This window comes from Convolutriloba macropyga, chromosome 3 (assembly GCF_964194025.1).
Source record: "Convolutriloba macropyga chromosome 3, txConMacr16.3, whole genome shotgun sequence".
In the NCBI taxonomy this organism is placed as follows: Eukaryota; Metazoa; Xenacoelomorpha; order Acoela; family Convolutidae; genus Convolutriloba; species Convolutriloba macropyga.
Window position 1 is genome coordinate 44,288,446 of NC_134470.1, and position 17,937 is coordinate 44,306,382.

General features: G+C 32.8%; 1 protein-coding gene across 1 annotated transcript in view; it reads right to left on the reverse strand.

Moving 5' to 3' along the window:
• Positions 1–5,071: 5,071 nt before the first annotated feature.
• Positions 5,072–17,937, reverse strand: part of LOC142336639 (uncharacterized) — a 93,440-nt gene continuing 80,574 nt past the window's right edge. Inside the window, exons 5-7 of the mRNA XM_075385548.1 lie at positions 17,450–17,496; positions 16,571–16,663; positions 5,072–5,150 (exon numbers count right to left, since the gene is read on the reverse strand). Coding sequence (XP_075241663.1) covers positions 5,072–5,150; positions 16,571–16,663; positions 17,450–17,496 — 219 coding nt within the window. The remainder of the gene's footprint in view (positions 5,151–16,570; positions 16,664–17,449; positions 17,497–17,937) is intronic.

The following is a 17,937-nucleotide window of genomic DNA, read 5'->3' on the forward strand; positions in this document are numbered from 1 at the left end:
TCGAATAATACAAACAAACAAACAAATACAGATGTTTCAACAACAATGATGTCAAAACAGAAGAAGTAATCAATTTGGAACTTTATTCAAGATCACAGAGAGCCCAAAACCCTTCTTGTTTCATCAAAAACGAACGAAATAAGAGGACGTGACATACTCCAAAGTTAGTAATACAACTAACATCTCACAAACAAAACAAAATGCAAAAATATATAACATATCCAATAAGAAAACGGAGATAAACATTATAAAATGGGTATTCCAGAAATATCCACACCTTTGCACGCGCCTAAGTAGATCAAAAAACCATGTAGCAAAATCCAAGAAGAAAGAAAATTTCATACCGTAACAAAACAAAGGCAGAAGCGTAACTCTCAATTCGTTGGAAAAAGTAGAACAAGGACTCAAAAAACGGATTGACGACAAACAAATTGTGAAATTAGACAAAGGCTCAGACGAACATTCCATAAGCCCAGTGCTAATAACAGCCAAAAATGACAAAAGCATAAAAGTTGCACTAGATTTAAAAAAACTCAATGACGCAAAACAGAAAAACAAATATTATATGAAAAGCATTGACAACATCAATGACTCGGTAGCAATTTACATCTCCGAAGGGAAAAAATCTTCAGGTAATTTTTTTTTAAAACGTGATCTATAATATGCATATAGCTAAACTCCATTGGACGATGAAAACCAAAAGCACTGTAACTTCAATATACTCGGTAGAGCAGCAACTGGTACATACAGATTCCTTAACGGATTCTACGGACTAACAGATATGCCGGCCGCGTTCCTGGAGAAAATTGACAGAATATTAGACTCATTAACATCAGAGTTTACATTCTTCGACCTCCTACTATGTACAAAAGAATCGTTATCAGATCATGAAAACGAACTAGACAAAGCATTAAATCTACTAATCGAAGAAAATTTGGGAAAAGACAATCACGTTTCTAAGTTACAAAATAACAACAGATGGAATAACCCCAACAACTAAGAAATTGAAACAATACTCCAACTGGAGCCACCAAGAACCTTTAATCAACTAAGATCTTTGTGGCGTGCATTAAACATCTAATTAAATTCGTTCTTAACATAGCATCATTATCAGAGCCGTTGAGGCCTTTGCTATCAAAATCAAACGCAACAGCACAAAGCAAAAAAAATTGACCAACCAAACGCTCGAAAAAATATAAGTAGAAATATCAAGCAAAACATAAAATAAACATTTCGATGTATAAAGAGAAACAAGAGTACAAAGTGACACAAGCAAAATAGGATTGGGCGCATGTTTAGAACAAAAACTCAACTCCTATTGGAAACCAGTTGCACACGCCGGTCGCTTCTCAAACCAATCGTAGCAAAGATACAGCACAAACGAAGTTGAATTGCTAGCCGTAGTTTGGACTCTTGAATATTAAATATTACTTTATGGCAAAAAATTCATTCTCCAAACTGATCACAAACTCTCCTTTTAGCCTTTAAAAATAACAGAGGAGATAAAACCCATCAAGTCATTTAACACGATGGATAGATAGAATTTTTCCTTTTCAATTTGACGTAATGCATTTACCAGGAGAAAGCATGGGATTCGCCGATTATCTAAGCAGACAACCAACTGGTAAAGCTAGTCCGTTGGACTCATGTGGCGAAAGGTTTGTCATTGACACAATCGAAACCATTCACTTAAATTTCTGAAAGAACTATCTAAAATGGACTAGTTCAACCAATCAAATTTTAGAACTTACAAAAGAACAACGGGTTGACGTAATAACCCAAAGCACACAAAGCAAACATAACTCAACTGTTTTTCGCAGTTTCCACTCTGAAAATCAGTAGCACTACTCATTCATAAATTCAAACAGAATACTCCAAAATCTAAACTCTATAAAACATAACGCAATCAAAAACAGTTTAACACAGAAAAAACATAAACTTAATCCGCAAATTATTGCAATTACCACATGGAAGAATCAAGAAAAAACCATTTGATTCACATATTACTAAACGACATAGAGGACCCAACAAAAACAAACTTCAAGACAAAATGGACAACACATTCCCGAACAGTCCAATGGACTACCCCTACAACACATTCCAGGAACAAAGACGCCACTCACCCAACCTAATTTCAACAAGTACTCAAACGAAACTTGTCACCAATAAAGGCAAGAGTCTGCTGGCTCTCAATCTCGAGAAGCAAGAAACACTTAATTACAGCGGCGAATGAACCTTTTCCATCCCTATTAGAGATAGCATGAAGCAGATCTTCAACGAGCAAATCATTGGAACAGCAACAAAGAAGTACCTGGAACCAATCTTGAAAGTGGTAAAGAAAGAGAGTGGAACACTTTAAAATTAATTAAGTCGAAATTTTTCAAAATCCAAAGGGACCTTAGTACTGCTTCAACGGATTTTTTAATCAACGATAACAAGATGATGATACCTCGTTCTCTGGAACAGCTAGTTATCGATACATCAAAAACATCCAGGATGGGCGGGAATGCTCGCCCTAGCTCAAATAATCTGGTTTCCGAACATACACTCAAAACTCGTCATAGAAGCTCAAAATTGCAGACACTGCATTGAATCTTGTAAAAACTTAAATTCTATGCTCCCCAAACAAAATCCAGGAACATTAAATGAATCAAGTGAACCGAACTTAGAAGTCCAAATGGACTTCGCAGGAACAATATCATGTAATAACTATACCAACAACTACATAATAGTGACAGTTGACCATCTTTAACGCTACACATCGGGGGAATGTTTCAACAACTGCGAAACCAAAACGTCAACAGACTACATGAAATAATATTGAAAAAACCATGGTATACCCAAATCTTTAGGATGCGATCAAGCACAAGCATTTAAATCGCGACAGTTCGCAATTTTCTGAAAAAACATTAAAAGATTTTAGCGCCAACCGGGAACCACAGAGGCACAAGAATGTTGGAAAGATTGATCCAAATCATCAAAGGTAGATTGAGTGTACTAGAAAATGACCTAAATTGGACAAGCGAATCAATCTCAACAAAATTAGCCAAAATAATCCGAAATATTAGACTAATACCAAGCAAAACAATCAAAACCAACTTTGAAACACACTTCGGTAGAAAACCAAACATGGAATTATCAGAAATACAAACTCAACCTAAACTAGAAAATCTAAACCACAAAAACTTACAAAAATACTGTTTAGACAAGAGAATCTTGTAAAAACCAGTATTGACCGAAAAACAAATTTGGATATTGGACGGAACCAAAGAAGTTGAGCTCGACAATCAAAACTTGGATAGCCACCCAAGAAGGGTAACATCGGCCAATTACCAACTCTGTGAAAAATCCGACGACCAACCATTTGTAGCCAAATCAAGTGAGATAAATCCATCAGAAATTAATCTATTCATTGGAGATAAGTCCATTAAAATAAAACCGTCAGAACTTCACTTCCCCACTGGAGACAAAACCACCAGAAGAACTTAAAAAATGAACGTCGCCAGAAAACGTATTGCAACAAAAGCAAAAGAACCACGGCCCACATTAGCTCCTCTTTGGAATATAATAGAAGACGATACAACAACCGATTACACCTCACACACAAACACTAAACATTGATACTCCTCTAAAAAACGCTCTTCTAAGAAAAAATAACTTAGCAATAGTAAACAAGAAGAAAAATTATCACTATCTTCCACAGAAACTAACATAGAGAAGAAACCACGATTAATTCATATGGTAGCGTGTAAGACTGTAGGAGAGTACAACCGTAATAATGAAGAAACAAAAAAAAATGCCTCGAAGAACGACGCACCCAGCAGATGAAAGATCGCGAGGAGAAACCGACGCCAGAACCTATTACTGCCAGAACTCAAATCCATCGGGGCAACACAGAAACACAGAGAGAGATACATGCTGGGATCCCGAAAAAATAATTAGGTCGGCTACAGAGAACCAGAAACGAAAATCAAAGACCAAAAGTCCAATCTAAAAACATGCGGAAAAAAATCAAAAGGACAATTCCAGTCCAATTCCTTCAACCCAAGAGATCTGCAAGCAGCCAAAAACAACACAAAAAATGAAAAGCGAAGTCCAATCCAACAACAACAACAACAACAACATCAACAACAACAACAACAACAACAACATCAACTACTACGAGTACTACACCAAAACCACAAAATCCACAAGGACTAGCCACCAACAATCCAAGTATCAAGAAACCAAATGTCAGCCCAACGAACAGATCTTTTTTAAAACTCGACCCAGACAAAGTCCAAGAGGACGAAAAACACCAAAAAAATAGAAATCACACCAACATCACCAAACGACCCAAAAATTCCGATTCCAGTAAGCAATGATCCGCCAAGTTTCATGAGTACGAGCAACGAAAGTCTTCCGATAACTCCAATTGGAGAAGAGGCACAATTTATATCAAAGAGATCGTCACCGACAATGGACTGAACAGTAGAAAGTATCAGAGCAGTGAATGACCAACCACAACAAGTGGAAGCAAATACAACGAAAATTACACCAGAAATAATCTATCTCGATTCCCCACAAATAAACTCAACCAGCACAATCACCGACCTATTAACTCCGGGAACACAGAGCAACATAGACCAACGATGCAATGTAGGCCAAATAAACTCACTATTACAACCAATACACAATGAATCAACAAATTCCAACACCAGTTATACACATAATGACTTCATAACAACTGATCAACCAAGCGATCCAACTCATGTACCAATCCAATCACCGATTGAAATAACACAAGACACAACAAGCAACCAGGCGACACCACCGCACACCACAGAATTGTCAATAGTCACAGTATACGCGACGCCTGCAAATTCGCCCACGGCGGAGTCGACGGACCCAAACGAGGAAGACTTAAGAGAAATCAATTCCATCCCTTGGACTGGAATCTAAAGAGAGGAGAGTGAGATACGGAAGTCTCCACAGGAGTCATCTTACACAGGAACCAAGCACTAAATGTATTACCTATAAACACTATGAAACTATATGCTATCTAAATATTCAAATTGTCTGTATATACTTGTCATATCAACGCCAGTTGCACTGTTGGCACCTTGTGTTCAAGGTCGCTTAGACCATTCAAACTCTGCTTCATCAAGCATCTGCAAGGCAGAGAAATAGAATGACGCCATCGAGTTAAGTTGCATATGGCAGATCGAAAGGAAAACGTATTTCAAGATTTATGACTTGTTCTGTTCTTCATCGCATCGTTGAGTCTAAGTAGTACACAGTTAGTTTTACTTTTCAACTGGTTTTTATCAAATTATCTAAATTAGTCCAGGTGGACCTGGAGTAGAGTGGGTATTACTCTCTCCATTCGGAGTCTATAACGCCTCGTCGTTATACAACACCATTGGAATCAATTATCAGATGCAATAGTCCAATTGAACTCGGAACGTGTGTCACCCCAGCGGAGAAATCCATATCAAATACACCCATCAGCAACGATCGCAGATTGGGGTATAACAATAATAATATTAGTAATACTAAGAATAATAATAATAACAATAATAATAATAATAATAATAATAATAATAATAATAATAAAAATAATAATATTAATAATAGTAATAATAATATTAATAAAAATAAAAATAATAATAATATTAATAATAAAATAAATAAAACTAATAATTAGGAAAATAAAAGTACTATAAATCAAATCAGTTCTGGTATAGCCTTACAGTGATCCGTGCGGATGTAAACAAAAACTATAGTCGTATTAGTAAAAGAAACTCCTCTAAAGCGCATCATGTCCTTTAATTACAGAAGTTTTTGCTGTTAAAATCTGTTTGGATGTTTATGTTTGCCAAGATCATTATGGTCTCAAGTTTGAGAAAGCAATTTTGATCCCAGCAAAAAAGAGACACAGTGCGTCGCTTAAAAAATACCCAGAAAATGGCCGAAAATTAGCCGACATTGAAAAAAATTGAATGGTGTAGAAAATTTTTTTCAAAGGGCGAAATATTTTGATTTGATTTTGTTTTCATACAATCTCTTGTTTGATAAAAATAGGATACAGGTGCTAGTATTGGCACCAATAAGCGTTAGATATGGTCATTAGGAATTATAAGACTAAAAATCGCGTAGAGAGCATCTAAATTTGCACGTGTTTATCTTCTATCTATTTTCGATTTTGTTTTTTAATAACAATTCTTTTTATTTTAGATTGCTTTTCTGAGCATCTGCTGTTTGAAAGAACTTTGAGCAGAATAGGCTAAGAATGAATAATCCTGGAAAAGATAAAGAAATAACGCAAAATAGGCATAATGAAGCAAAGCGAAAGAAATTTTTTTACGATGAAATAAAAAAGTCAAATCAAGTCCTGAAATACAAAAAACAATTGAGTGGCGAATGAATTGGAAACTTCGTTTTCTTACCAAACACGAAATGACCATTACGAAGAAAAAAGACGAACAAAAAACAGAGGAAAAAAATAACAGCATCCAAACTTTGCACACTCTCAGGATAATCGTAATTAATATAACGCTTTTCATGGACATATTTCACAACGCGAGGAGAAAAAAAATGGTAATCGAAAACGGATAAATAGGCATGCAACTATAGGAAGAAGCATGCAACTATAGGAGGTGTCACCTCAGATTCCTGATTTCAATTTCTACGAAACACAAATTGCAGGAGTAATCTCAAAAAAAATATTTGACGACTTGAGTTCAAGAAAATTTAAATCGACAAAAATCAAACGACCTTGAAAATCATACAAAAAAGATTGCCAATTTGTCAATATTACTCAAACTTGTGTTATCAAAATCATATCAACCTTGCTAAAATAACTAGCAAAAAAATTAAGGGACAGCAAAAACCAGTCTGCTCCTAAAAAAATACAAGCGCAGGCAAAAATGATAACATTTTATGAAGTTGTATAACTTAGCCAAAATTTCTTTTAAAAAGTTAAGTTTTAGAGCCAATGTCAGGAAAACCAAATTTTACAAACCCAAACATATCTACTAACAAAATACAATCACAAATCCTAAAAAATCCTAAAAATTGACAGAAAAGAGAAAAGACAAAAACGGTCGCAAAAAATGTCGAATTTTATTGAAAATTTTCAAACATTTCTCAGATTATTAACTTCAAAACTATTTGGTTGTAACTAGAAACCATCCAGTGTTTCCAATTACGCCCTAAAAAAATAATTGTCTCCTAAATCTCGAAAAACTAAAAACTGACTGAGAATTTTAAAAACACATGAAAGAAGTTGCAAAAACTACTACAACATTTTCAAAATTAATTTTGCATTACGAAAACATATACCAAGAAAAAACATTAATGGAGAGAATTTTCAGCTAGAAAAATTACTTGGAGCGTAAAAACGTCAATTGTGGAGTCAGTGATGACTTCCAACAAAAGGATTTGGAGGATTACTTATGTTAATAAATATAAACTAGAATACTCAACCATGATTGGTTAAAATTATGGAAATACCTTTCCTTTTAATGTTTAATTGTTTACCCGTTGGTAACACAACACGCTACCCCTTTAGTCGGTACCAGTCAGACCTGATATAATAATAAAGTATATTTCTCTCTCTCTACTCCGCTCTTGTTTTAGTATTGAGATATACGTTAGACTTTAGCATTTCGGCCGGTGCACTGTCTGCTGAAGCTCAGATAGAAGAGTAACAGACTAGAGATCTAGAACTTTAGTTAGTCAGGTAAGCCTTAAGATTGTACTATATTCTTGAGACTCCATAAGACAGAAGTACAGTAACCTCCCAAGGTAACCCTACCTCAGCACACGTTTTATCTGGTGCGACAAGTGCCTGACTATATTGAAATAACAAGTTTTCATCTTTTATTCTCCATAACGGAAAGAGTAACAATTAAACAAAACAATATCCAGATACAACAGAACAACAATAACAATGGCCAGTAGTTATCTACAACAAACAAATGCTAACAACTACTTAATACCGTTCACAATCTCCGATGATTGTCCGCTAGAAAACCGCGAGACAATACAAAGAATACTAATAAATCTGAAGAATAACTTCTTCAAAGAAACAAAACACATACAACAAATTAGTATTCATAGAAACCATCTAGCACATTATCTACCAGTAATACTACTGGGTAGAGACCAACTTAACAAACATTATATATTCACATTAACAGATGAAACAAAAAACAAGAAAACGTTTTATAATTTTCAAAATGAAACAAAACTATCAGATATGTTTAGAACATTCTTAAAAAGACATGAAGAAAAACAAGACAGATTAAAAATAACAGCAATACCAAATACATCATACGAATTACTTCGAAACACAATCGGATATTTAGACGGACAACAAAAACAAATACAGTCAGTAAACGATAAACTCAGAAACGACATAATAAATTACAATAATTGATTAACAAAAAATATGGAACTAAAAACAGAATTAAAAACAGCCACGTTTGATATTATTCAAATCATTTCCGAATTTACATTCCTATTCTGGTTAGATAACTTTGAACACATTAACGAAAAGCGAATAGAGTTTGGAGAAACATTCATCGAAGAAAATGAAAATCTGAATGACGAACTTAAACACATCTGGAACGGTGAGTACTATTCACCACACTTCGAAAGTACATTAAAAATTTGTTCGGACAGTATAAATTACATACAGGGACTAGAAGAGTATGTACGAATAACGGATCAAGGACAGATAGGTTCCTCATCATTTAGCCTATCAGAAACACTAACAAATACGTCAACACCAAAAGACGTTCAAGTAAACACAAGTCTACAATCAAAACAAAAATCAACAATAAAACCTCACAAACCACTGACGTCAAAACTGTTCGGAAACCAACAAAACGTAGACGAAATATATATTTCCGTTTCAGACGAAAAATAAAAAGAAATAAAATTTGGGAACTGGATACCACCAACAGTAAACCAGAGAGCTAGAAAGAAAACTCAACAAACGATGAACCAAGAATATATTAGAAATAATACATATATCGGCTCATTAAACGAAAACAATGAAAATCACGATTTGCATTGGGAACAACAAATGTACAATTATAATGATTTAAAAGACGAAATTACTGAAAAAGTAACAAATCATACAAATAAATTAATAGACAATATAGAAAACAAATTCAGACAAATAAACGAAAATATGGAAATAAAACAAGATGAAGCATTACAATCAATGTTTAACAGATTCGAAAGAACGATAAATGACATTAATATACAATATATTACACGAACAGAAAACAGAAATGTAGAAAACAATAACATCCAAAATAACAGGCATGAAATTAGGACACGACGATCAACCCCAAGTAAAACAAATTCAAACACAACAGAAGAAAAAGAAACAACAGTAACAGAACCCCCATTACCATTCTATAAACAATTGACATCAATGAGTATCAACGAAGAACCGCAAATTGAACAAAACATAAGCAGTGGTTCAGTACCAACGACAATAAGACCATTTGATGGCACAGATCCAGCATATACCGTCGAAGAATATCTAAACAGTATAGTAGCACCAATGATATTTAGCAGTGGTATAGAACCAGTAAACAAACCAGGACACCACCAACGGAAAGTAAAAAGAGCAGCCTTAATATTACACACAGTACAAGGTCCAGCTCAAAATGGTATTCAACTCTACCAAGTGAAACAAAACTGGATTGGGAAACATTTTGCAAAGAATTCTCCGATATGTTTGACTCAGAAAAATCAAACAACAAGCAAAAATAGTATTACAACAGTTACAAAAATATACAAACGAATCATTACGATAACTTGCTCTAAGAATAGAAACACTTGTCAAAACAGCATATTCACTATATACAGAAGATTATAGAAATAGTGTAATGAATCAAACATTCATAAGATGTTTGGATAACGAACTTGAAACAGCAGCATTGAAAAAACATGCAAACCATAAACAAACACCAAGAGAACCAGAAATGCCATTTAAAGCACTAGTTGACAAAACAGACCAAATGGACTTAACAAGAACAATAACAAACAATCATAAACGTTTATATGAAATTAACCAAACTACAAATAACATTAATGATGACTTAAAACAAATGAACTTAGCTTGTAATAATATAAACGACCTAAATCAAAATGACTTGGAACAATTTGAAGGAACGATTTGTAACGTTCTAAACGGAATAAATAACACATATGATAGAAAAAATTTTAAAGGAAGACCAAAATTCTCACTATTTTGCAGTTACTGTAGTTCACACGGTCACACAAAAGGCCGTTGTTTTAAAAGACCAAGACGAGAAAGCATACCAAGACCCAAAGAAAAAACATTTTATGGACATATGAGAAATAACCAAAATTTACCGAACAGAAGAATCGATTCCAACAATGTCAACGGAAGACAACTACCATCAACATCACCAGTATACAACAGTTCAAGAACTAGAACACCATATAGATCACAATCAAGAAATAACTACAATAATACGTCACATTACAATAGAAACAACGATTCGAATAACAAATATAATAATAGAAACACAAGTTATAACAGAAACAATTTCAATAGAAGTAGAACAAACAGCTACAACAGAAACAATAGTTACAATAGATATAACAATAGTAGATCAAACTGAAGATACACAAACCGTAGTCAATCAAGGCACCAATCACCATATAACAATAATAATAATAATAAGAATAATAATAATAATGATAATAATAATAATAATAATAATAATAATAATTATTATTATTATTATTATTATTATTATTATTATTATTATTATTATTATTATTATTATTATTATTATTATTATCATCATTATTATAACAAACAAAGATTCGACAGCAGAGATTCAAATAGAACTGACAGATACAGACAACGATCAAATAGCAATAACAAACATTATTCAAACAATAACAATAGAACGGATAGAAGACATTCGTCACACCGAGAACAAAATAACAGACATCAGTCAAAAAACGGAAGGACAGATGGAAACAGATACAACAATAGTCACAATGAAGGCAGAATAAATAATGTAGAAACAGATAGACCAAATGAAGATCCACCAGGCATTGATGAATACGAATACACATCAGAATCATCAAATGAAGATCAAGAAATACTTGACAAATTTTATAATGCAAACGAAGACACATGCAATACTATAGTGAATGCACTAGAAAGTAACCCAACATGGATACTACCAACGTATCAGTGTAACAAATTCGAACGAGACTTTACGAAGCAAAAACCAATATTAGAAATTGATTTCCTACTAGACTCTGGAGCAACATTAAGCCTCTTAAATGAAGACACTTGGAATGAAATAAAATACAACAACCCTGAGATACATCTCGAACGAGCAAACAAAACACTAACAGCAGCAAATAACACAACCATAGAAACATTTGGAACAATAACATTAAATCTAACACCAGATAGAATATCAAACAACAGAAACAAAATACAACACAACTTCAACATTCATTTTTATGTTACTCAATGTAATCACAACATACTTGGAACTCCATTCTTTAAGGAATATATAGAAACAATAAATGTAAATACGAACAAATTAACAATAAACACTAATACAATTTTAGACAATGACATTACCTTCTTCATGAACAGTACAAAAGGATGCCCCTACTACTCTAGACTATACCCGGTTTATAACAAAGTATCAATCTACCTTGAAAAAGAACACCACAAATGCATAACATTTCCGATACCCATCTTCAAACAAATGGAAAAGTCAACCGGAAAAGTAATTTATAGTTCAAACTACTGTTTCGAACCAATCAACAAGTATCACAACCTATCATTTACGGATATAAAAAACCTTACAACAGAAACAGAACACTTCATAGACATATTCCTAGTCAAAAAAAAATCAACATAAAATAACAATTAATGAAGGTTTAATCGGTTTCATGTATCAAAACATTACATTCAAAAAACAAAACGAAGAAATGTGTCAGACTAATTCTCTAGACTTATTTACAGCATTATATCACTTAACGTATGCAAACGAAAATGATATCAACGAAATACTGAACATACAGGACAATGAAACAATTGAACAAGTAGCAACATTCGAAAGAAAACCAAATTTCAAATGCAAATTTAATATTAATAAATATACAGAATCAGAAAAAGAATTCATTCAAATGTTTGATTTTCAACATTCACACTTATCCCAAAGCGAATTTGAAAAAGTAGTAACAATCATACTAGACTACAGACAATTCTACGCAACAAAAAATTTGACGTTGGAAAGACCAAAGTAAAACTGAATCTACCTATAAAGAAAGATGCAATTTTCAAAACACAAAGAATAAGCAAAGTACCAATACACTTACGAGAACGAATCCAGAAACTACTAGACGTACTAAAAAAATACGACATCATTGCACCAGTGAACAAAGAACAACTATCTACAGGAAATACATTTACAAATCCAGTAATTATATTACGGAAGGAAGAATCATTAAAAATAGTACTAAATGCACGATATTTAAATAGCATGATCGATGAATCAAAATGTAATTGGCCAATTGAACCTGTTGATGTCGCACTAACACGCATAAATGGAACAATATTCACACCAGCTGATCTAAATAGCGCATGTAATCAAATACCATTAGACGAAGAATCAATGAGATACACTCATTTTACAATTGGCAATGAACAATATTGCTTTAAACGTTTATTTTACGGAATATCAATAGGACCCGCAGCATTTGCATCGATACTAACACACTTTCTTTATCCATTAATTCGTAAAGGAACAGTAATAACATACGTTGATGATATATTCATTCAAACAAATTCATACGACCAAAAGTACGAAACATTCACTGAATATCATAAAGTACTCTTAAAAGAGAACCTCAAAACAGCGCCTGATAAAACATATTTTATGTTGAAAAAAGTCAAATTTCTTGGACATATCATTGAGGACAAAAAAATGAAACCACTGACGTCAGGAATTGACGGTTTTCAAAAACTAGAACACCCGAAAAGCATGAAAGCAATCCAAAGATACTTAGGAACAATTAACTTTCTTGCAAAATATGTATATGGCATGCAGCCAATATTACAACCATTCTACAATCTCTTACACAAAGAAACTGATTTCAAATGGACACAAGAACATCAAAAAATTTTTGAACAAATGAAAAAAACAATAACACACAAGTTAGAACTGACGATGCCAGACACTACAAAACCATTCTATATCATAACAGATGCATCGAATACAAGCATTGGAGCAGCATTGCTACAGCAACATCCAACTGAAAAGAAAATGAAATTAATATCAGCAAATTCCAGATTGTTCACACCTATAGAAATGCGACTATCTACATTGATCAGAGAATGCTCTGCAATCATTTTCGCATTAACCGAGTACGAATTCCTCTTAACAGGATCAAATCACACAATAGTATTATTTACAGACCATAAACCGATTATCTACCTATTTACTCAAAAGAACAAACCAAACCATAGAGTTTACAGATTTCAACTCATATTAATGAAATTTCCAAACTTACATATCATTTGGACAGAAGGAAAAATTTTAGCCCTTCCTGATCTCCTCAGCAGAACAATTGACGAAGAACATTTTACTAAAACACGTGACATCACAGTAGAAATACCAGAAAACATAAAATTCTTTTTTGCAAAGACGCCATTCGCAAATAACCTGGAATGCAAATATAGCTTATGCAATAATACAAACGACGAAAGTACAGAACGAACACAGTACCACATACTAGCAAACATTCATAATGATTATTTCGAAATTAACATCGACAAAAACGAATATCACCCGATATCATACGAAAAATATCACAAAGAATCAAAAACTAATTTGATACCAAAATACAAACCGAAAATGAAAAATTGGCAATCTCCAACGATAGAGAAAGATGACCTAATTATTGAGAAAAATCAAAAAGGACCATACACAATTCATCATGACGATGATTACCTTAGATTAATAAATAACATAACAATCCAACAAAAACAAAACTATGAAAACACAAAAATATCAGATATTTTCTATGACGAAAAAATAAAAGTAACAGAAAAACTAATCAAAGAAACTCAAATATTAGACCCTGTACTTCACAAAGTGAAGATGTGGAAAAAACATAACAGTAAACCACATTCAGTATTCAGTAACAATGGACATACGTGGAAATAAAGGACTATTCGCATACTTCAGAAAATACAAATCGATCATTATTGACGAAAAATCTGAACTAATCAAAATCCTAAAAAATATTCATAAAAAATCAATACAAAGAATCTGTCTACCACTAACACTATTACTATGCACATTTTACGAAAACCATTGCATAGACATAGTAGGTCACACAGGACTCGAAAAAACAAAACGAAACATAATGGAAAAATACTACTTTCCAAACCTCACAACTTGGATAAAAATACTTATTGCAGATTGCATACAATGTCAAACAAACAAAGTGTTTGCTAACACAAAATTGAAAAGTAAACAAGAACAATTAGCGCCAACAAAAACTTACTTTAACGAGATGATAATGATAGATACAAAAGGACCAATTTACCCAACATCAGAAGGAAATAACTACATCTTTGTAATAGTTGACGCCTTTTCACACTATGTTACCATAATGTGTGCACGAAAGAACAATGCACATTACGCATTCACAGCATTATTTGAACATTGGTTCATGAAATTCGGACTACCCGAAGAATTCCGATCAGACAATGGATCTGAATACATTAATACGGAATTAACACATTTATTTAATTACTTCGGAATAAAGTTTAAACCAAGTACGATATATGCACCTTGGACAAACGGACTAGTGGAAGGAACAAATAAAACAATTGGACAATTCATTGGAACATTATTGAATGAAAAGTACAAAAACTGGTCACGAAAAGCAAAATTCTTCCCATACGCATACAACACACAATATCAAACACGACTAGGTATGTCACCTTATGAAGTTGTTTTCAGTCAGAAACCAAGAAAACCAACGAAAATAAAACTCGGAACAACAACGGACGAAATGGGAAATTGCAACCCATCAGATAAAAGTGCATGTAACACACAACCTACACATACACACTTAGAAAAACATTTCAGCCACCCTAAAATCGCAAAATTACAAAAAGGAACATTCGCAAAATGGTTGCTTGACAAAGAGAAACACTACAATGACACATACCAAAAAATAACAAAAATTCTACAAAACAGAAAGAAGCTAACAGATGAAATGAACACTCGATTTCGAACAGCAAAACCACTTGAGAAAAATACCTTTGTTTTACTCACTAACGAACAACAGATTGAAGGAGTATCGAAAAAACTACTACCCTTAAAAACAGGACCATACTTGATTGTTGATAAACCAACTGCAACAACGTACATAATAAAAGACAACAATAAAGAATAAATAACAATACACAGAAATCACATTGTACCATATTATCCAAAAGAGAGGCACATCAAATTAGAACTACAAAATTATCTCCTAACAAAAGAAATGACAACATTGAAACAACCAGAAACATCGACCCATATTCAAAAAGATGTCCACAATCCGAATACAAAACATGCAATTCAATATAACCTTCGGAAAAGAATGGTCACACTACAATAGCAAAAATGTAATAATAATAATAATAATAATAATAATAATAATATTAATATATAATTACATAATATTAACAAATATGTAATTCCTTAAACGAAACTATGATAATTCATACTAACAACTATTAACACACAAGCTAAACTTATTACTGCACAAGCTAAAGCTACTACCCCAACATTATACGTTATTACATTGCTTATCAATATTAGTATATAGATATATATAATATATATATATATATATATATATATATATACATATATATATATATATATATATATATATATATATATACATATATATATATATATATATATATATATATATATGTATACATACTACATACAAACTATACTATCCACGAATTATACTTATGCCTACCTAACTTTATACAGAATAATTTTCTGCTAACAAACACCATGTACTCTCCAGCTTTGTAATAGACTGACATGTACCCATACATGGACCCGGTATACATTCAGTATTTCTACTAACACACTTCCCTAAACCGAACCCGTGTGTATACCACCGAAATTAAAGTCATTCAAAAAGAACATCTATATTTAAAACATTAATACTGATAATACACAAAAAGTACAAAACATATCAATTTAGAAAGTGTTAATATCAAATTCACCTAACCAACCCCAACCGTTAAAAACATATATTATAACAAACCTCAGACTGCCGTACACCAGATCGATCACACAATATAACTTTTCACATATATGAGATCCCAAATTCTCAAAATGTATTAACAACTTCAACGACATCAAATCATAACATAAATAAAATAAATAATTCTTAACAAAACGGTGAATACTATCTTCATCATCAACATCTTCTTCCTTCGTCATACATAACTCGTTCATAGATCTTCTTCACATACCTCAAGTCACAACCTCCTCTCACGGTCATTATCACCTTCCATTCACCTCCGGACGCATCCATCTCCAACACAGGCCTCCACCACATAAATCCACTGACAAATAAAACAACAGATACCAAAGAACAAATAGAACAATACAAGGCAAGCAACAAGTAATAGCAAGTAACAAATAACTACTATAAAACAAACTGGTTATGATAGTAGCCCCAGAGCCAATCGCTAATGATTAGTCATGGTAATTTCATGTAAACAAAATATCAAAACACAATAAAACAAAAAACAAACGGTATTTTGATGTTCACAGGCTTGGAACTGGAATAGTCGATTTTGAAGTTAATTGAAGTAGAAAACAATAAACAAATCTCAAATAACAAATTGAATCAAATAACAATATCCTCTGCGACCGAGGACTCACGGAATGGAATAGATATTTTGTAGAAATCAACATTAATGATAAACAAGTTATTACAAAACGATAAATAATACAAAACGATAAATAATATCAAAAGGGAACACTAATAATAATTATACGGAACAGGTAAAGCAAAATTACTAATTTTACAAAACAGGAAAACACTAAAACGAATACAAAATAGAAAATAATGAATTCGACCCAAACAACATAAGTATAAAAGAAAAGAATAACTTCCTCTTTGTAAATTGGAATAACTTCCTCTTTTTAAAACGAGTAACATAATAACAATCCAGAACAAAGACAACAACATATAACACTGTTGACAAACACCGTTAGCCTAAAAGAATTATTTCACACATATACACGCCAAATATTAACCAAATAGTGATATAACTATGCGTAACAATCCAGTAAGAATAGTGTAACAATTCATTCGTTGTAACAATACGTATGTTACAGCTTACATGTAACAACCCAGACAGTAACAATCCAGGGTGAGATGATTCATCACCTGAAACATACAAATATAATTTAGTTCAAATCTCATTAATCGATCGAATGACCTTCGGCTAATTAAACATTTCACAATGACATTTTAACAAATAAGACGTCATAACCCAAAAACCTACGTCATAAGCAAAAATGGACGTTAAAAAGACGGACGTCATAGTTCTCATTAACAACAAAATACCTCATTAGTAAACAAACAAATCATTTAAACAGAAAAGGGATTAAAACAACCATCTTCATCAGTAAGATGAAGAGACTTGAACAACAAAGTACCGGGACAAACGGCTCCCAGGCAGACGCAATTAGTAACAAACTACAAATGTTAACTCAATTAACATTTACCACCTTTACCAAATGGTGATTGACAAAATAGATCTAACACGATCAATAACGTGTGGAAGTAGACATTCCAACACAACACCATCCATCAGCGCAAGACGTT